We start from the raw sequence: 19,941 nt of genomic DNA on the forward strand, positions 1-19,941 counted from the left end.
CCTCGGAACGGCTGCTGCAATGGCTCTTCCCACTATTGCCCCCAGTCAGGCGGGGATTCAGGAATCGCTGCACTGGCACCATGCAGGGTACTACTAAAGCCCTTATCTCACTCTGTATTTATTTACAGGAAAGGGATGCGGCTGAAGTCATAGACATAAAGGAAGGACTCAAACTAGTTTGACATTCCTTTTAAAGACACAAAAGCCCGATTGAGGAGAGTTTGGCAGGCTGTTACTTTAGTGCTGGCAAGGCTGACCAGCATCGCTTTCTCAACGAAGTGCAGCCACCAGGACCATAAAATGCCTTTCGGCCAAATGAGGTTCCGAAAGAGAAGGAAAGGGATTGGAGAGACCTGCTACTGGTGCTGACTGCGTCACCCCCTCCAATGCGGCGAAGTACAGAAGGTGGAAAAACAAGCTCTTGGCATTGCTGTGTGAGGTGCGGGGGAGGGGGAGCAGGGCAGCGAACGAGCATATGGCGAGCGGCGGGGGAGCAGCTTGTGAGCGCGCATTCCAATGAAGTTTGGTGCGAGACGTGGGGGGCGGGGGAGGGGGAGCAGAAAGCGAGTGGGAGACAGGGAGAGTGGGACGCAATAAAGAGCGTCTACGACGTGGTGAGAGAGCTAGCCCAAAATGTCTTTGGAGGCGCATGGTCTAGCACCGAAGAACGGGTGTTCGAGCAACTCAGCAAAAGCCACAAAACGTGCAGGAAAAAAAAAAAGAATCGTCCGAGTCAATGAACCACGGACGTGGCAATCGACCCGCGTGGTCGGAAGTGTTGATAAGAAAAAAGGAGTGAAAAGTGTGCGAGGTGGGAGGTGCTGAAAACGACTCGTAGGTGATAGCGGAACAATAATGAACCATGTTCGTTGTCAATTAAAAACGTGCTTCGCATGCGTTCAGATTATCATAAAGGAGTGTGCCCGTTTGGTGCGGTGTCGGGGGTGAAGTGGGGATCAAAAAGGCTTACCGTGAACAAAATGTTAGAAAACATGATCAAATGCGGTGGTGTCATTATCGAGTGGTGTGAATCACCCGGTGAGCCGTGAGCATGCATAATAAGCATTGTGAGAGGTAATAGAAAGAGGACTGTTGGTAGTATTGTGCGCGGAACAACGCACAAATAAAGGTACATGAAAAAATACATGAAAACATTTGTTTATAAAGTGGTAAAGTAAAATAGAACAGCTGGGAAGGTAAACATGAAGTAACTTCCCCAACTCACTTGAGTACTTGTAGCTTAGTGTAGTGGTTGCATGTTTCTTTAATGAGCAATGGAATTATACTATGTAATAGAACTTTATTGAAGGGTGTTCTGGGATTGTAGAATGTCATGATTCAATTTACTGTTACCTGTATGATCTGCTGCATGCACTTTTATCTCCTGAACTACGAGTCAAATAAATACGTTGTACCAATTCCTGGATGTCATATTATTGATGAAGAGGTCGCTACAGATTGGCAACGAGATGGGCACAACTTGTAATCAACCTCCACTACGATTTCTTCTATTTTGAAAATTCACCGTTTCATCTACGTGTTCACTCTCAACTCTAATCGTGAGTAATTCAAAGAATTGTGAATTTTGAAGCACCCTTGACCCTTGAGACTTTATTTTCCTAATTCGTTGGTGGATAATTACAATGTTGTAGCTCCAACGTTATCGTTTTGATCTTCTGAACTCAATTTGAAGCCCTCGCGTGTATTTCTACAATTAACTGTTTTGAAAGAGGAGAGGTGGAAGAACTACAGCATACTTTGATGAAAGCCTCATCATTTTGGGGAAATATTTCCTGGCTTTACTTTCCAGCGTGCGATTCGGCTTATTAGCGTTGTGCGTTTTTTTAAAAAAAAAAAGCATTTAACGCTTACCGAGTGCCGCGTTCTCACCCTCGCTCTTCACAGCTTCATGCGCGCAGCAACGTCATTTTGGACAATTGAATCCTACTCGCGCATCCATCCATCGCATCAAAGCGCGCCTACGTGTGTTTCTTCAACGTCGCAAACGTCATCACGCTCTTCACCGCCATCTTGTGGTTACTAGGACAACAAAACCACGGAAACGAAGAGCGCTTTCTCCAGTCTTCAAGTGGGTATTCATGACTATCTTTTATTCAATTTTCAAGCGCTTTCCACAGCAATCAAATTGGATAGCACATTTTTCATGAAGCATATCATTAAGTTTAAAAAGTGCATGCAGCGTGAAATTTATTCTTGAAGTCCATTCTTTTCGTTCGCTTTTTAGATTAAAAGAGAACAATTATATTTCCAGTACTTCCACAAATACTCCATTCTTTTATTTTATTTTTGCATTCTTGAGGACAATGGTGTGTATTTTCAGCTTGTCAGCAAATATTTCTCGACATACTTTTTACGCTTTCAGTAACATTAATCTTGACAATCTTCAAGTTAATGAACTTACAGTTTAATGAACTCGACGCTGACAACTATTTACAAGAATATTCATACAATTTCTTGGAGTAATATTGTGCACGCTGATGCACACAGCTTTTACTTCTTAACCTGGCAATTCTCATAATTACACCAGTGAACTTCAAGTTTGGAATTACAACACGTAGAATACACGTCAGCTAGCCGGTCAACATCATCTCACATCTCGCTTTCCAACGCGATAGCATCATCACGATTAAATCTACAGTTGTTGACTATCTTAAAAAAAAAAAAAAAAAAGAATAAATTCTGCAGGTCTTTGAAGGGTTATATGTTCCACTACTCACGTTGTGGAAATATCAAGAAAGGCAGAAGCACTGATGGAAACAAGTCATTTTTACGTGTAACAGAAATTTCGTGAAGCATCAATTTAATATTGGACCACCGTGTATGTATGTATTACTAACCCAATTTGTTTTGCAGGTTGTACTTAAAAGAGTTATATGTTCCACTACTTGCGTTGTGGAAATTTCAGGAAAGGCAGAAGTACTGACGGGAACAAGTCATTTTTACTTGTAACAGTAATTTCTTGAAGCATCAGTCTGATATTAGGCCACTTTGTAACTCGTGTTTTTTTTATGAAGATATAATTAGTATCCCTTTTACATGAAGACATTTTTCAGTTAGTGGTTGCTTTCATTTTTCAACGAATACAAGAATTGTTTGGTATCTGTGGTTTCCCTTTATATGAAAATATTATTCACGAAGTGGTTTGTTCGAATTTAATTGGAACCATTATTCACGTAGTGATTTATTCAAATTTATTTGACAATATTATTCACGAAGTGGTTTATTCAAATTTATATGAACACATTATTAACTAAGTGTTTTTTTTTTTCGAATTTCAATTGTTGTTTCACGAAGATATCACACATGAAGTGATATTTCAAATAATTGTCTAGATATTGTGTTAGACATCAGTTGCGGAAAAGTCATTTCTAATAACTAACCACTTTTCTTTCAGGTTTTCGTTTTCTGTAAAACGATCAATAATGTCTCTGACAGCAAATGGATCAAAAACGGTTACCACCAGGAACAAAAATTCAGAATTAGACAGGGTTCCATGGAAAGGTTATAATGCAGCTGGTGTGTTTGATAGTGTTCCTGGCCTTTCTGAACAAGTGTGGCTGAAGGAATACCAGGATGACACAATTTTGCATGCAGTCAAGGACAAAATCGTTAATGGTTGGTCAACCAAAGCTAAGGGTGATCCAAAATTGAGGCCATTTTGGAAAGTGCGAGATGAACTGAGTATGAAAATGGAATTTGTTTGCAGGGGAGGAAGGATTGTGCCTCATTCAGGTATTAGAGACAGGATTATGGATATAGGCCATGCAGAGCTCCCAGAAATCTCTCGCACCAAGAGAAACATAAAGGTCTTGTATTGGAGGCCTAAGATTGAGGTTGATATAGAGAGAAAAGTTCGTGAATGTTTCAATTGTGATAGTGCAAACAAAACCCAGAAGACTTTAGATCCTCCTTTGGCGTTAGTGAAGGATTGTGAATTTGCTCTATGTTACAAGGAATTAACTTCTGACCGGGTTGTTGGGCATACCAGGAACAGGTCTTTACAGGACAAGTTAGGGGTTAACTGTCTTACAGATACTATTGCCTTTGTTGGAAAGGCAGGATTGGCTAATCCTCGTTCTAAAGCGATGTTATCGCAAGGTAACAAGACGTCAGTAGAAACGGCAGGAGAAGTGGTAGAAGAGGGAACAAGGTATAAGAATCTTGAAACCGATATGTTTGAGGAAGGGAAAACAGGTTTCCATGTTAGAAGAAGATTTAGAAGTAATGAGATAGAGAAGTGTACCAACGTAAATTGTGTTGGAGGTGGAGGTTATTCACATGTGGCTCACGTTGAAAAATTTCCTGTTAGTTCTACCTTGTGCTGGGAGTGTGCAATGAGTGGACATTTTTCGCGAAGATGTAACAGAAAGAACAAAAAAGAGGTGCGTGTTCGACATAAGAGTAATTGTTCTGCATCAAGGTGGAACAAAGTGGATTCAGGAGCCTCTAATGTCTCATCATTTAATCCTTTTTGCGATATTTCTGTGAGTGGAATTATATTACGATTGGTGGTAGATTCGAGTTCACCGTTCACTGTGGTGCCGCAAGAGATGTGGAAAAGTCACTTTGTGGATAAAATAGGAGGGTGGTTAGAAACTGATGATGTTATTGCCGAAAGTTTTACAGGAGGAAGAGTTGATATTCTAGGGTTTAGGACCCTTATGTTTCGTTTTAAGGGAAGGCATGCTATGGGAAAACTGTATGTTACAAGAAATGATCCACCGGTATTAGGGTGGAGGGACTTAAAGTTATTGAACATCAGCCCCTGAAAGTTCTCAGAGATTAGGGTCAAACATTTGTGGCCACTTTTCTCCTTTTCTTCAAATATCCTGGGTATGGGTATTCTGGTTATGAGTATGGGTACATTCAGCATTATATCCCTTTGCGGGAAGTTTCGTCCTTTTCTCGTTGTTTTGGTTGCTGGAAGTAGCTCACCTAATTATAATACTAAATAGGGGAAGTTTTATCTTGATCTTCAGCTAGAATAAATAAGATGTCTACAAGTCTACAAGTTTTCGTTCATAATATACAGTGTGTTCCTTGCTTAACAGTAGGCATTCTATGCTGCTTTAGGGATTTACCCAGGACCCAAACTTATGTAGTGTATTGATTCGGTATTTTAAGATATTATGCCTGTTTAATTTTTTTTTTTTTTTTTTTTTTGCAAATATTATATGTTGTGTACTGTTTCTAGCAAATTTCCTGGGGTGGTATTAAAAGAAGATGACATAGAGATTATCTTCTGGGGTTAAAATGTTGAACTAAGTTCCAAAAGTAAAATGTTCCAGAAATCTTTTGGACCGATAGAAGTATTAAAACATATTGATATGAGCATAGTTTGACAAGTAAGTATGTTATGGAATCCACTGTTACTTTCGTATTAGGCTGCCTTAACAGTGGTGTTCCATTTTGAAGCAGATGTGTTGTAGAATTTTGCAACTAGTTCAGGTAGAATTCATTGCTTTACACCACCCCTGGAAGAAGTATAAAAAAAAAAAAAATGTATATATTCATAGCAGTACTAAAGCTTAGGCATCGCAAAAGTTATAGTGAACACTTTTCTTAGCTTAGTTGTATAACCAGAGGCTAATTTTGATTCAGAAGACGTGGTAGATAGTGGTAGAGAGTATAATATTTAATTGTTTTTTTTTGTTTGCAAATCTTAAGGAAGGGGATGTGCAGGGTGTAGCAATTAGTCTTGCCTATCGCTTCTTTTACTTCCACGCATGTTTTAGATATCCTTGCAGATCAAATTATCCAGGTTCCTTCTGCAGATGAGATACGCTATTCTGGAGTGACAAACTCAGGCAGTTCAGCGTTTGTGAATATTTATTTATTTGTTTATGTTTAGTTTTATAAAGAAGGGGGATGTGTAGTGGTTGCATGTTTCTTTAATGAGCAATGGAATTATACTATGTAATAGAACTTTATTGAAGGGTGTTCTGGGATTGTAGAATGTCATGATTCAATTTACTGTTACCTGTATGATCTGCTGCATGCACTTTTATCTCCTGAACTACGAGTCAAATAAATACGTTGTACCAATTCCTGGATGTCATATTATTGATGAAGAGGTCGCTACACTTAGCTACGTCGCACAGGTACAAAGTTGTTTGTTTGGCATTGGGTAGTTGTTATTGTGAGGTGGCAGGGATGCGGAGGAATGGGAGAAAAAGGGAGAGGGCAGATTGGGTGTTAAACAGATCACCTGAAACATTTTAACAAATTATTAAAAGCTCTTTAAACTGTGTCACTGAAGGCAAGTGAGAGCATAGCTTCTGTTTACGTGACCTCAATGCAGACAGCTCCATGGGACCCTCCGAAGAATGTGCCCTGGGCCTGCGCCTGCCCAGCCTCACCAATGCCATACACCAGTACTGCTAGTAGCTATGTGGCAATGTCACCCGATACTGAAGCAGTCGAGGTGATACAGCTGAGCTTGGACCCAGTGCCAGTAAAGAAAAGCTACCAGAATTGGACCCTGGCCTGCTCAACTTTAAGCCGATAAGCCTCCTGACTTTCTGTTAACATGTTACTCTACTGCCATTTATGAGTCGAGATATGTGGGCACCTTTGAACGAAAATATTCATTCTGCAATAGAAGATAGAAAGACTGCTGGATTGATTGAAGCACTATGGGGCATATTTAGTAGGGCCATTGTGGTAAATAAAAACGGTGACTCTCCTTAAGGTGAGATACAAATATTTATTCTTCGGAGGCAGCATGGACACCCGAACAGACCAGCAGGGAAACCGACAACCTTCAACTGTCCTTTTACAGAACGCTGAGCACAGGGCATGGAACTCAAACTATGTCACATGCCACGAGCCCAGCAGCCAGAAGCATGCTACCCACAAGCCAAGAGTAAAACACAACACATCTCGTTTCCTTCTAGAAATAGGTTTAACATGAAGATTAAAATATCACTAAAAAAACAAAATAAGAAACAAAACAATAAAGCAAATAAATACAAACACAATGTGAAATCCCGCATACAGAACACAATGAGGTTGTGTACAGTGCACAATGAGTCCCTTGCTCACTTTGCCACTGGATTCAAGCAAGCTAGGCTGAAGACGGCTGGAATGTCAGAAACTGGTCCTCAGAAGCTTGTTTCCGGTCCAGGGAAGGCATGGCTTGGCAGTTCGGGCTGGACTGTTCCCATGAGGCACAAGGTCAGACTGATTTTCATATAGTCATGTCTGAACTGGGGTGGCAGAGTGGGCTAAAGAACGGTGATGGATTAAACCCAGATCTTTTGACTGGGTGTGAGTGTTTGATTGATTCAGATGCTCCGTCCATCACCACCCCCTTTTGTACCGCTTTCGGCCGCCATAAGTGTGGCAGGGTATGCTCAGACATGAGTCCCTTGCTCACTTTGCCACTGGATTCAAGCAAGCCGGGCTGAAGACGGCTGGAATGCCAGAAACCGTTCCTCGGAAGCTTGTTTCCGGTCCAGGGAAGGCATGGCTTGGCAGTTCGGGCTGGACTGTTCCCATGAGGCACAGGATCAGACTGATTTGCATATAGCCATGTCTGAACTGGGGTGGCAGAGTGGGCTAAAGAACGGTGATGGATTAAACCCAGATCTTTTGACTGGGTGTGAGTGTTTGATTGATTCAGATGCTCCGTCCATCACCACCCCCTTTTGTACCGCTTTTGGCCGCCATAAGTGTGGCAGGGTATGCTCAGACGTGAGTCCCTTGCTCACTTTTCCACTGGATTCAAGCAAGCCGGGCTGAAGACAGCTGGAATGCCAGAAACCGGTCCTCTGAAGCTTGTTTCCGGTCCGGGGAAGCCATGGTTTGGCAGTTCGGGCTGGACTGTTCCCATGAGGCACAGGGTCAGACTGACTGTTCCCATGAGGCATAGGGTCAGACTGATTTGCATATAGCCATGTCTGAACTGGGGTGGCAGAGTGGGCTAAAGAACGGTGATGGATTAAACCCAGATCTTTTGACTGGGTGTGAGTGTTTGATTGGTTCAGATGCTCCGTCCATTACCACCCCCTTTTGTACCGCTTCCCTTGATAGTAGCATCCTTTGAAGATAACTTGGCATCCCTGTTTTTGTCGTTAGATCCTTGCCCCACACCCATGAGCATGGGATTCTGCAATGACTTGCTTATTTTTGGTACAAAGCCACCCTTCTAAGATTCCATGTCTGTACATTCTGTAACTTAACCCACCTTCCTCCTACCGACCCCACTTGAAAAGGACCCCTGAATTTGTTGGAGCCTTTAATGAAACCACCAGGTTTAACTTTCACCAAGTCACCAAGTTGAATGCTCCTAGTACCCCCCAAAGTGTTGTCATTGGATAAACCTGAGGACTTGCATCATTCTTCAGCAGCCAGGTGGGAACTATTTTGGTGCCAGCTTGCCTCCCCCTCATTAATTTAAAAGGAGATTTATCCATACCTTGATGTACCTTAGTGCGGTAAGCCTATATTATTTCTTTGATTTCACATTGTACAGGAAAGTTAGAAGTTAATGCCAACTGCATAGTGCCTTTCACCAGTCTATTTGCCCTCTCACATAGGCCATTGCCTTGTGGATTGCAAAATGATGTACACGTGCTTCAAACCAATCCTGTCAAAATATTCCACCATATCTTTTGGCGTAAGTTGTGTGCGATTATCTGTAAGAAGCATGGCTGGGATATATTCCCTCCGGAATATCTTACTTAGTACCTTGATGGTGGACTCTGTGGCGATATTTCTCATAAATGCCACCCCCACCCACCTTGATGCTGCATCCACCAACACCACTGCAAACTTTTTACTGTTGTGCAAGTCGTTGAACTGACCAATAAAATCCATACTCACTTTTTACCAAAACCTTCTGCACCAATGACATGTTGAGATGGAACCCGTCTATCCAGACCAACTCGCAACCTCCTTTCAGACTGCTTACAACTGCTGCAGTTCTCCACCCACAACTTCACCTGACCGTCCATCCCAGGCCACCAAAATCTTTCTTTTAAATGTCTACCCGTTAAGGTTTGACCTAGATATCCCTCATGGGCTAAGCCAATCACTCTACTTCTTACAGATTTGGGTGGTATGAACCTCCACTCCTCAACACAACAAAATCGCCCTGCGTGGAAATCTCATCCTGCAACTGAAGAAAAGGTCTGAAGCCTGGTGACACAGTGCTTTCCCTTGACACGCCCTCTTTGGCCATTCTGATGACACCAGCAAGAATATTATCTTTGCACATCCCTTCCACCCAATCCTCTCTGGTAATAGCCTTGCCCAAATCCTCAGTGATATCTTCAAGACTAGCCACAACCTCTTCTGTGATAACATCAGATGATTGGGCTTTGGTATCAGGTAACCTAGACAGGCAAACCAGTTACATGCTCCACCTTACACATGAAATCTTGTAACCTAACCACCAGACCTGCCAGTCTTCCAGAACAGTTTTTTGGGCCATCAGGACCTAAAACTTTCAAGAGTTGTTTATGATATGTTCGTAGTGTGAAGACAATACCCCACAAAAACACCCTAAAATATCTGTTGGCCCAGGCAGAGGCTAACACCTCACGTTCAATAACCGAGTAATTTCTCACAGTCTCAGCCAAAGAACGTGAAGTAAAAGTCACAGTTCTTTCATGTTTTTGTGCCAAAACTGCACCAATACCCACAGAGCTGGCATCCACCATCAAAATGGTGGGTAAACCCGGGATAAAAGGTGCTATGCTAAGATATTGGCGTTAGCAATGTTCTCTTTGACCACATTAAAAGCTTTATGGTAAATTTCTTGCCTTTCCTCAGTAACTCTCTTCAAGGTTCCACCTTGTGTGCAAAGTCTTAAACAAATTTAGCATTGTAGTCCACCATACCCATGAACGACCTCAATTTGTCTCTATTATCAGGTACTTTTACATTGGCTATGGTACTAACCAAATCATGCTTGGGTTGGATGCCTTCTTTTGTGATGTGATACCCCAAATAATCAACTTCGTCAACAGCAAAAACACACTTGTCTTTTCGCAATGTCAATCCAGCACCACCCAAACGAGATACTACCTGATCCAAAATGGTGTTATGATCTTTGACATTCTGCTCGCATACCAAAATGTCATTTTGAAAGAATACCACTCAATCAACCTTCAACATGTCCATGATGATACGGTCGAAATGCGCTAGCTGCTGAGCATAGACCAAATGGAAGTCTGTTAAATTAGTAGGTGCCTTCTGTCGTAATAATCAATGTATACTTTCTTGAATCCGGATGCAGTTTGATTTGGTGACTCACACTGCGTAAATCCAGCTTAGAAAAGAAAACACTAGCCAAACTCAAAGTAATCTCATTATGTTTGGAAGAGGAAAACTATCCATGATAACATGCTTGTTTAGGCTCCTCAAGTCCACACAAAAGCGAAGCGAGCCGTCCTGTTTTTAAGTGATTACCACTGGAGACAACCATTCAGCAGCCTCCACAGCTTCAATAATGTTTACATCCAGCAGTAAAGCCATAAAGTGTATATGGTCTGGGAGTTTGTCATTACGAACTCCACAGCACCATAATGGCTTTACTGAAGTCCAGGAAGATTGCTAGCAAACTACTCAACATAATAAACCCACACTGATGGCAGTGTGAAATTTATTATACAATGCACTCAAAGGGTATCATAGAGATGCCCCCTGAAAAACAATCAGCCTCTGGAGGGTTCCCTGACTGGTAAACACCAGCCTGTCACCAGAAGACACTTCTGGATGCCTGGGGTGGGAGTCTTCGCTCCTTGAGCCCTGAAACAAAGCCTTTCCTGTGTGGAGGTGTTCACACCTCCCCCTGGTCAGGAAGAGCCATCTGTAGCAGGGGAGCTTCAAAGGCCTTGCCGCCTTTGCAATGTGCCCCCAGCCTCTCATGTTATCAGGAGCAGGACCCCTTCCTGTCTCACCCCTTTTCGGCAGGAAGACAGGTAGGAAAAATTAGAGCAGCCCAGAAGGTGTGCCCACCTCTGCCAAACTCACCCCTCAGGTGGGGGACATGAGGTGAAGCCCACTCTTCAGTGCCCGCAATCTTGCAGATTGCAGGCACTCTCCAATCAGGGTTAGGGATTGTGCCCACTCCCCCACGTGGGGTGAGCGCACCAAGGGTGAAGTCACCCTAAGGTCAGTAGTCCATTGGCTACTAACCTCGAGATCCCTAAATTCCCTCTAAATGCACTATTTACAGGGCAGTCCTGAACCCAGAATTCAGATTCCCACAAACTATGAAGAAGAAAGATGAAAAAAGACACAAAGCAGTGGACACTGCACAGAAGAACTGACTTGGCCCTAGCCCTGCTAGCCCATCTGCAATTCCCAGAAATCCTGCACTAAAAGTTGCCTTGTTCGGCAGCCAGGGACCTCCAGAACTCCTGGGAGGACTGACTGTCTTCAACAAAGATTGGATCTCCTGTGAACAGCAGCTCTGTTCAAATGAATCTCCGAAGAAATACTCCAAGCCTGCTGAAGACAAAGAAACCAGATGCCTGGAATCACCACTACACCCGTCGCCTACATCTGAGTCCAAGTGGCCCACCGGTCCCAGCGAGGTTCCCCAGTGCTACAGAGTCCGATTCCACAGTGAGTTGACCCCTCCAGGACTCCCCGATGTCGCCTGAAGCCTCTGCACGGAGACCCCCCCAACCGGGAGTGGGCCGGTAAGGTGAAATCCAACCTCAAAAGGCACCCCTGCATCCAGCGGCCCTGCGCCCTGGAGAAGAGGACCTGACGTGTACGTACAGCCCTGAGCCCTCCAACTTACCTACCCAGCTGTTGGTTCCTCCTTGAAGACTACTTGGACCAAGCCTGCAGCCAAAATACAAAACCTGCAACTCCCATTGAAAACAACAGGGCACCAGAGGCCAAATCAGTACTCGGCACCCGGTCGCCCCTGTGCCGCTGTAGGTGCACCTTGTGTGCTAACTCAGACCCCCCTTTGCCCTGATCTTAACCCTAGGAAATTTGCTTCCTCAACTCTGTGGCTTGCCCGAGAGCAGCCACCAACCTATGCCCCACTAGACCCTTAGGCTAACATTGGGCCTCAGCACTCTGCACTCGGCTGCCCTAGTGCCGCTGAGGGTGCCTTTTGAGCGCATCCTTGACCTTGGGGGAACCCTTGTTCTAACCCCAGAAACTTAACCCTCAAGACCATATATTTACCTGCAAAACGATAACCCCATTTTTTCCCATAGAATTGCATTGACTGTTTTCCTCTGAAAAAGTGTTGAGGGTGTTTTGTATGGAAAGTTGGAAACCTAAGAAACTGTGTTTTTATAAAAACCTTTTTACTCACCTTTTATCCAGGAAAATGTCCCAGTGTGATATCTAGGCATATCACACTGAGTAGAAAAAGTAATCCTGAAAGTAATCTGAAAAGTAATCAAAAGTAATCTGAAAAGTGATTACTACTGTATTTGCAGCTTTTACAAACCTGTAAGAAAAGTCATTATTCATCCAGCTTGCTTATTAACAACGTCTTGAAAAGTACTATTACATTTACCTGTACCAAGCCCTGCTGGGTTCTATAAATACAATTTAACTAAGAAATATTTTTATTACAAGCAATTCGTCTGAGTTCAGTCTTTGTGTGTGTGACATCATTGCTTGCCCACACTACCACAAATAGAGAGTAAGGTATTTTCTACTTTTACCTCTGTAAGCCTTTGGAGATCCACTAGACTCTGTGCACACTATACCTTACTTAGGCATAGTATACACAGAGCCAGCTGTTCTTCCCGGCACCAAAGGAACCCTCAGGTCAGCCATCAACTCCAGAAACAACACCAAATCTCCTGACAATCCCCAATCAGCCCCGCTACCACCATGAAAAAATCATCCTAAATAGTGGGCCATGACTACCTTCCTTGACATATGTGTGAAAACCTTCTGCAGAAAATTACTGAATGCTTCAAATAAACAACAAAAAACAGAACATCCCATGGGGGGGCCTTTTACCCAAAAAACATTCCTCCAAACTGTATGTCCAGCAACTCGTAATCCTTAGGATGGACCAGCAGTAAACGAAAAGCAGTTTTTATATCACATTTCGCCATTGGTGCCCCTTGACCCATGCCATTCACCAAAGGCACCGCTGAATCCACTGATGTGTAGTGCACTCTACTGCATTCCTCTGCACTGCAATCATTCACTGACAAACCTTCTGGCCAAGACAAATGGGGAATCAGGCGAAACTCTCCAGCCTCCTTCTTCGGAACCACACCTACCCTCAATTTCTCTAGAGGCTAGTCCTAAAACAGCCACTCCATCCTCCCTTCCTTCACCTCTTTCAACGTCTTGCCCCACACCAGCAACCTTTGCCCCTTCACTGACTTAGATGCTCTGCCCACTGTCTCACCCTGGGACCATTGTTTAACACAAATGGAATCCTACCCACAACAATTCCCTTTCCCACTCTGTGCCCAACAAATCCAGCCAAACATTTTACATTTCCACTTTTACTGGTGTAGGTGCCTTTTCCAATGGGATTCACACCCCTGCTGCAGTCATTAGAACCTGTCCACTGGCCCGCATTGCCCACCTGCTGTACAAAGGCACCTTCCTCGGGACCACACTTCATAAGGGGATGCGTTCCGCCACACTTTGAGTACTCACAGCGATACTTGCAGTATTCCCGCAAGGACTGCCACCTGTAGTAAGACCAACATGCCCCTCCACTCTCCACCTGACCCCGTCCTGCTGCTCTCACCTCACCAGGGTGGGGTGGCCGCGAATGGGTAGGCCTTTCGGGCATCATAGTCTGTAAGAATAATTAGTTATCCACTTGTGCCTAGATCCCATCCTCCTCACCCGCAAGGTGAGCACTGAACTCCTCATCATACCTCACCAAGGCCCCCACTGAAGGTAACTTGCACCTTAAGCACCACATCAAGGTATTTAAACAAGGCCACTCACCACCCAGTCCACAACTCTATGTTAATTGGGACCCTGGGCCTATAGGACAACGTGTACTCTGCTTCTTAAGAACCTTCTTTTTCCCTGCATTTCTCTATCCAACAGCCTAAATAACTCTACGTAATCCCCTTTCTAAATGCACTCCTTGGTACTCAATATCAAATGTGCCTCAGGGGAATTCATAATGTCCATGAAAGGCAATCTTTTGAGCTTCACCTCTTTACTCTTGTTCCTTTCTGCTAAAGTCATGTCCTCCTCCACTGCTACTTACAGCCCAGCGTCCAGCGCCTCGCTAGTCTCCCCACCACAGACTTCTGTTTATCTTTGTCCATTTCCATACCTGTGTCCTGATCCTGAACATATCTACCCTTTGATAGTCGAAGTCTTGATTCCCTCTCCTTTTGAATTGCAGTCTCTGTTGCCTGTACCCCTACCTTCACCCCTGCCACAGTGTCCGCCACGCTAGACACCTTACCTGGCCTCAGGTTCAGGAAAGAAACAATGCTAGGGTGCACTAAGTAGGACAAGACAAAGCCAGGATGAAAGAAGGAAGACAGGACATCTTCTCCTTCAACGACAATATAGGAAACAGAAAGAGGAAAACACAACGAAAAATGCACAGAAGGACGTAAGGTAACACATATAGAAAAACGTTCATGATACAGCGAGGCACACCAGTTGGCCATACTGGAATGGATGCATGAATCAAAGAACGCTGAGCGATGAAAAGAAAACAGAATAAAAGCAAGAAAATTACTCCAACAGGACAACATAAAAGATCTCCAACACATGAGTGAGAAGAAGGGTGAGGAAAAGAAATACACCCAACAGGAGTAACAATCATGAATGAATAAAAGGTAGAACTCTAATTGCAAGGAAATTGTATGGGAACTTTGTGCAAAGTTGAAAACAGAATCTTGCAAAACTGTAGAAGAAATATAAATTAGAGGGGTTCCGTGCACAGAACCGCTGCTGAAACACTCAGTGAACATAATGAATGAATATGAAAATGCAGGAGTCGACATCCTAGAACAAGAAATTTTCATAGAACTATGTGAAATGAAACATTTTCTAAATTAAAACCTGTGAGAAAATACACAGTGCAAGATCTTAAGCTAAGGTGAGAAAAAAATCAGCATATAAATGAGAATATTAAATACAATGCATCAATAAAATACGGAGAAAATGTGAACAGCTGTTTGAAATAAAAAAGGAAAGTCATATCAAAACATAACCATAAGTATACATAGAAATTCTCAAAAGAAATATGTGTAGAACACAACATTCATCAAATAAACGAAGGTGCAGACATTCTGCAAACGAATGAGCAGTAAAACCTGTGAAGAAAATTTCAATTCATCATCAAAGAAAACGGAAAATATGAAAACTCTTTAAAATATGAATAGCAAATAAAATGGGAAAGAAACAGTAAGCATTTCAAAATTACATTTTTAAAGAGTTAGACTCTAAAAATTCATGCAACATATTGAAATAAAAATAATAAATGGCACTACAAACAACAGCGCAAACAAAACACATTCAAGAAATCTGCACACCTTAGATAAATACATATTGTAGAAGCAAACTCTGGTGAAGAAGTAAAAATAAAGAAATAAAATAAGTAAAGTAGTCACCGTTGTCATCAGCATAGAAATGTAGAAAGAAATAAAGTACTCACGCAATTTCGTGCCATTTTAATGAGGAAGGTCACATTCATTAAGCAGAAAAACACGAAGAGTTGTTAAGGTGTTCCATTGTATTTTAACTATATTGAATGTTCAAGCGCGATAATGCTGGAAAACCAATAGGTGGCACTGTTATATTAATTATGCCTTTGAAGTGTGTTCATGTGTTGTAAGAAAATACAGACTCAAGCACAAGAGACATTTTTCAATGCTGTGGACTACTGTAGAAATATGAAGCCATAAAGCACACAAACGTATAAAGAAAAAAAAGTGTGGTTGGCAACACAAGGAGCATACACAGAATAAAGTGTAAGAGCTGATGAAGAATGCCACTCTTAAAATGGTAATTGCAGACACAACAGTGATGGACAGAATGTGGATCAATGTCACACATTCACCCCAGTCCAAAGATCTGGGCCCAAATCCATCGTTTTTCCACTCCACACCACCCTGGGTTAGACAATGGCGATATGCAAATCAGCGCTGACCCTGTGCCCCATGGGAACAGTCCAGTCCGAACTACAGAAGCCATGTCCTTCCCAGAACGGACTCAAGCATCCGAGGACCGGCCTGGTTTCGAGGTAACACCTCTCATCAGCCCGGCTAGCTTGACTCCAGTGGTGTGGAGTGCCTGGGACTCACGTCTGAGCATCCCCAGTACACTTAGAGCGGTAATTGCAGACACAACAGTGATGGACAGAATGTGGATCAATGTCACACATTCACCCCAGTCCAAAGATCTGGGCCCAAATCCATCGTTTTTCCACTCCACACCACCCTGGGTTAGACAATGGCGATATGCAAATCAGCGCTGACCCTGTGCCCCATGGGAACAGTCCAGTCCGAACTACAGAAGCCATGTCCTTCCCAGAACGGACTCAAGCATCCGAGGACCGGCCCGGTTTCGAGGTAACACCTCTCATCAGCCCGGCTAGCTTGACTCCAGTGGTGTGGAGTGCCTGGGACTCACGTCTGAGCATCCCCAGTACACTTAGAGCGGTAATTGCAGACACAACAGTGATGGACAGAATGTGGATCAATGTCACACATTCACCCCAGTCCAAAGATCTGGGCCCAAATCCATCGTTTTTCCACTCCACACCACCCTGGGTTAGACAATGGCGATATGCAAATCAGCGCTGACCCTGTGCCCCATGGGAACAGTCCAGTCCGAACTACAGAAGCCATGTCCTTCCCAGAACGGACTCAAGCATCCGAGGACCGGCCCGGTTTCGAGGTAACACCTCTCATCAGCCCGGCTAGCTTGACTCCAGTGGTGTGGAGTGCCTGGGACTCACGTCTGAGCATCCCCAGTACACTTAGAGCGGTAATTGCAGACACAACAGTGATGGACAGAATGTGGATCAATGTCACACATTCACCCCAGTCCAAAGATCTGGGCCCAAATCCATCGTTTTTCCACTCCACACCACCCTGGGTTAGACAATGGCGATATGCAAATCAGCGCTGACCCTGTGCCCCATGGGAACAGTCCAGTCCGAACTACAGAAGCCATGTCCTTCCCAGAACGGACTCAAGCATCCGAGGACCGGCCCGGTTTCGAGGTAACACCTCTCACCAGCCCGGCTAGCTTGACTCCAGTGGTGTGGAGTACCTGGGACTCACGTCTGAGCATCCCCAGTACACTTAGAGCGGTAATTGCAGACACAACAGTGATGGACAGAATGTGGATCAATGTCACACATTCACCCCAGTCCAAAGATCTGGGCCCAAATCCATCGTTTTTCCACTCCACACCACCCTGGGTTAGACAATGGCGATATGCAAATCAGCGCTGACCCTGTGCCCAATGGGAACAGTCCAGTCCGAACTACAGAAGCCATGTCCTTCCCAGAACGGACTCAAGCATCCGAGGACCGGCCCGGTTTCGAGGTAACACCTCTCATCAGCCCGGCTAGCTTGACTCCAGTGGTGTGGAGTGCCTGGGACTCACGTCTGAGCATCCCCAGTACACTTAGAGCGGTAATTGCAGACACAACAGTGATGGACAGAATGTGGATCAATGTCACACATTCACCCCAGTCCAAAGATCTGGGCCCAAATCCATCGTTTTTCCACTCCACACCACCCTGGGTTAGACAATGGCGATATGCAAATCAGCGCTGACCCTGTGCCCCTTGAGAACAGTCCAGTCCGAACTACAGAAGCCATGTCCTTCCCAGAACGGACTCAAGCATCCGAGGACCGGCCCGGTTTCGAGGTAACACCTCTCATCAGCCCGGCTAGCTTGACTCCAGTGGTGTGGAGTGCCTGGGACTCACGTCTGAGCATCCCCAGTACACTTAGAGCGGTAATTGCAGACACAACAGTGATGGACAGAATGTGGATCAATGTCACACATTCACCCCAGTCCAAAGATCTGGGCCCAAATCCATCGTTTTTCCACTCCACACCACCCTGGGTTAGACAATGGCGATATGCAAATCAGCGCTGACCCTGTGCCCCATGGGAACAGTCCAGTCCGAACTACAGAAGCCATGTCCTTCCCAGAACGGACTCAAGCATCCGAGGACCGGCCCGGTTTCGAGGTAACACCTCTCATCAGCCCGGCTAGCTTGACTCCAGTGGTGTGGAGTGCCTGGGACTCACGTCTGAGCATCCCCAGTACACTTAGAGCGGTAATTGCAGACACAACAGTGATGGACAGAATGTGGATCAATGTCACACATTCACCCCAGTCCAAAGATCTGGGCCCAAATCCATCGTTTTTCCACTCCACACCACCCTGGGTTAGACAATGGCGATATGCAAATCAGCGCATATCGCCATTGTCTAACCCAGGGTGGTGTGGAGTGGAAAAACGATGGATTTGGGCCCAGATCTTTGGACTGGGGTGAATGTGTGACATTGAGCCACATTCTGTCCATCACTGTTGTGTTTGCAATTACCGCTCTAGGTGTACTGGGGATGCTCAGACGTGAGTCCCAGGCACTCCACACCACTGGAGTCAAGCTAGCCGGGCTGATGAGAGGTGTTACCTCGAAACCGGGCCGGTCCTCGGATGCTTGATTCCGTTCTGGGAAGGACATGGCTTTTGTAGTTCGGACTGGACTGTTCCCATGGGGCACAGGGTCAGCGCTGATTTGCATATCGCCATTGTCTAACCCAGGGTGGTGTGGAGTGGAAAAACGATGGATTTGGGCCCAGATCTTTGGACTGGGGTGAATGTGTGACATTGATCCACATTCTGTCCATCACTGTTGTGTTTGCAATTACCGCTCTAGGTGTACTGGGGATGCTCAGACGTGAGTCCCAGGCACTCCACACCACTGGAGTCAAGCTAGCCGGGCTGATGAGAGGTGTTACCTCGAAACCGGGCCGGTCCTCGGATGCTTGATTCCGTTCTGGGAAGGACATGGCTTTTGTAGTTCGGACTGGACTGTTCCCATGGGGCACAGGGTCAGCGCTGATTTGCATATCTCCATTGTCTAACCCAGGGTGGTGTGGAGTGGAAAAACGATGGATTTGGGCCCAGATCTTTGGACTGGGGTGAATGTGTGACATTGATCCACATTCTGTCCATCACTGTTGTGTTTGCAATTACCGCTCTAGGTGTACTGGGGATGCTCAGACGTGAGTCCCAGGCACTCCACACCACTGGAGTCAAGCTAGCCGGGCTGATGAGAGGTGTTACCTCGAAACCGGGCCGGTCCTCGGATGCTTGATTCCGTTCTGGGAAGGACATGGCTTTTGTAGTTCGGACTGGACTGTTCCCATGGGGCACAGGGTCAGCGCTGATTTGCATATCGCCATTGTCTAACCCAGGGTGGTGTGGAGTGGAAAAACGATGGATTTGGGCCCAGATCTTTGGACTGGGGTGAATGTGTGACATTGATCCACATTCTGTCCATCACTGTTGTGTTTGCAATTACCACTCTTAAAATGGTGGCACATACTCTTACGCACAACCGGGTGGTTCAAGGACTAAACGTGCAGCAAATGAAGAAACAGTGTTAAAGCTGAAGTAGGAATGTCATAAGAGGCAAAATGACGAAGGGAGAGCCCAGGTGAAGGGAAAGAGGTCCGTGCCCCGTTTCACTTGTTTCAAATTTGAAAACATCTGTCATTTTTTAAACTGCCTATAATGGCGCGGCAGTAATACAAAAGTCAATAGCAGCCATATGTATTGTAAAACGACAAGCCGAATAAAGACTTGAATCAAATAAACGCTCTCCCCCAGAAGATGAAATTCGCTCCTCCACACGGCCAGGGGAGCCGGGGGTCCGTTCTCTCAAAACCACTAGTTTAAAACATTCAAATAGAATTCTATAACACGGGGTGGATGAGAAGGACTGCTGTTTCCAAG

General features: G+C 44.7%; 1 protein-coding gene across 1 annotated transcript in view; it reads left to right on the forward strand.

Moving 5' to 3' along the window:
* The first annotated feature begins 299 nt into the window (after positions 1-299).
* The window catches only part of LOC144818609 (alcohol dehydrogenase 1-like), a 293,232-nt gene continuing 273,590 nt past the window's right edge, over positions 300-19,941 (forward strand). Inside the window, exon 1 of the mRNA XM_078676205.1 lies at positions 300-405. Coding sequence (XP_078532331.1) covers positions 387-405 — 19 coding nt within the window. The 5' untranslated portion in view covers positions 300-386. The remainder of the gene's footprint in view (positions 406-19,941) is intronic.

The sequence above is a fragment of the Lissotriton helveticus genome, chromosome 2_1, assembly GCF_964261635.1.
Source record: "Lissotriton helveticus chromosome 2_1, aLisHel1.1, whole genome shotgun sequence".
NCBI classification, from domain to species: domain Eukaryota; kingdom Metazoa; phylum Chordata; class Amphibia; order Caudata; family Salamandridae; genus Lissotriton; species Lissotriton helveticus.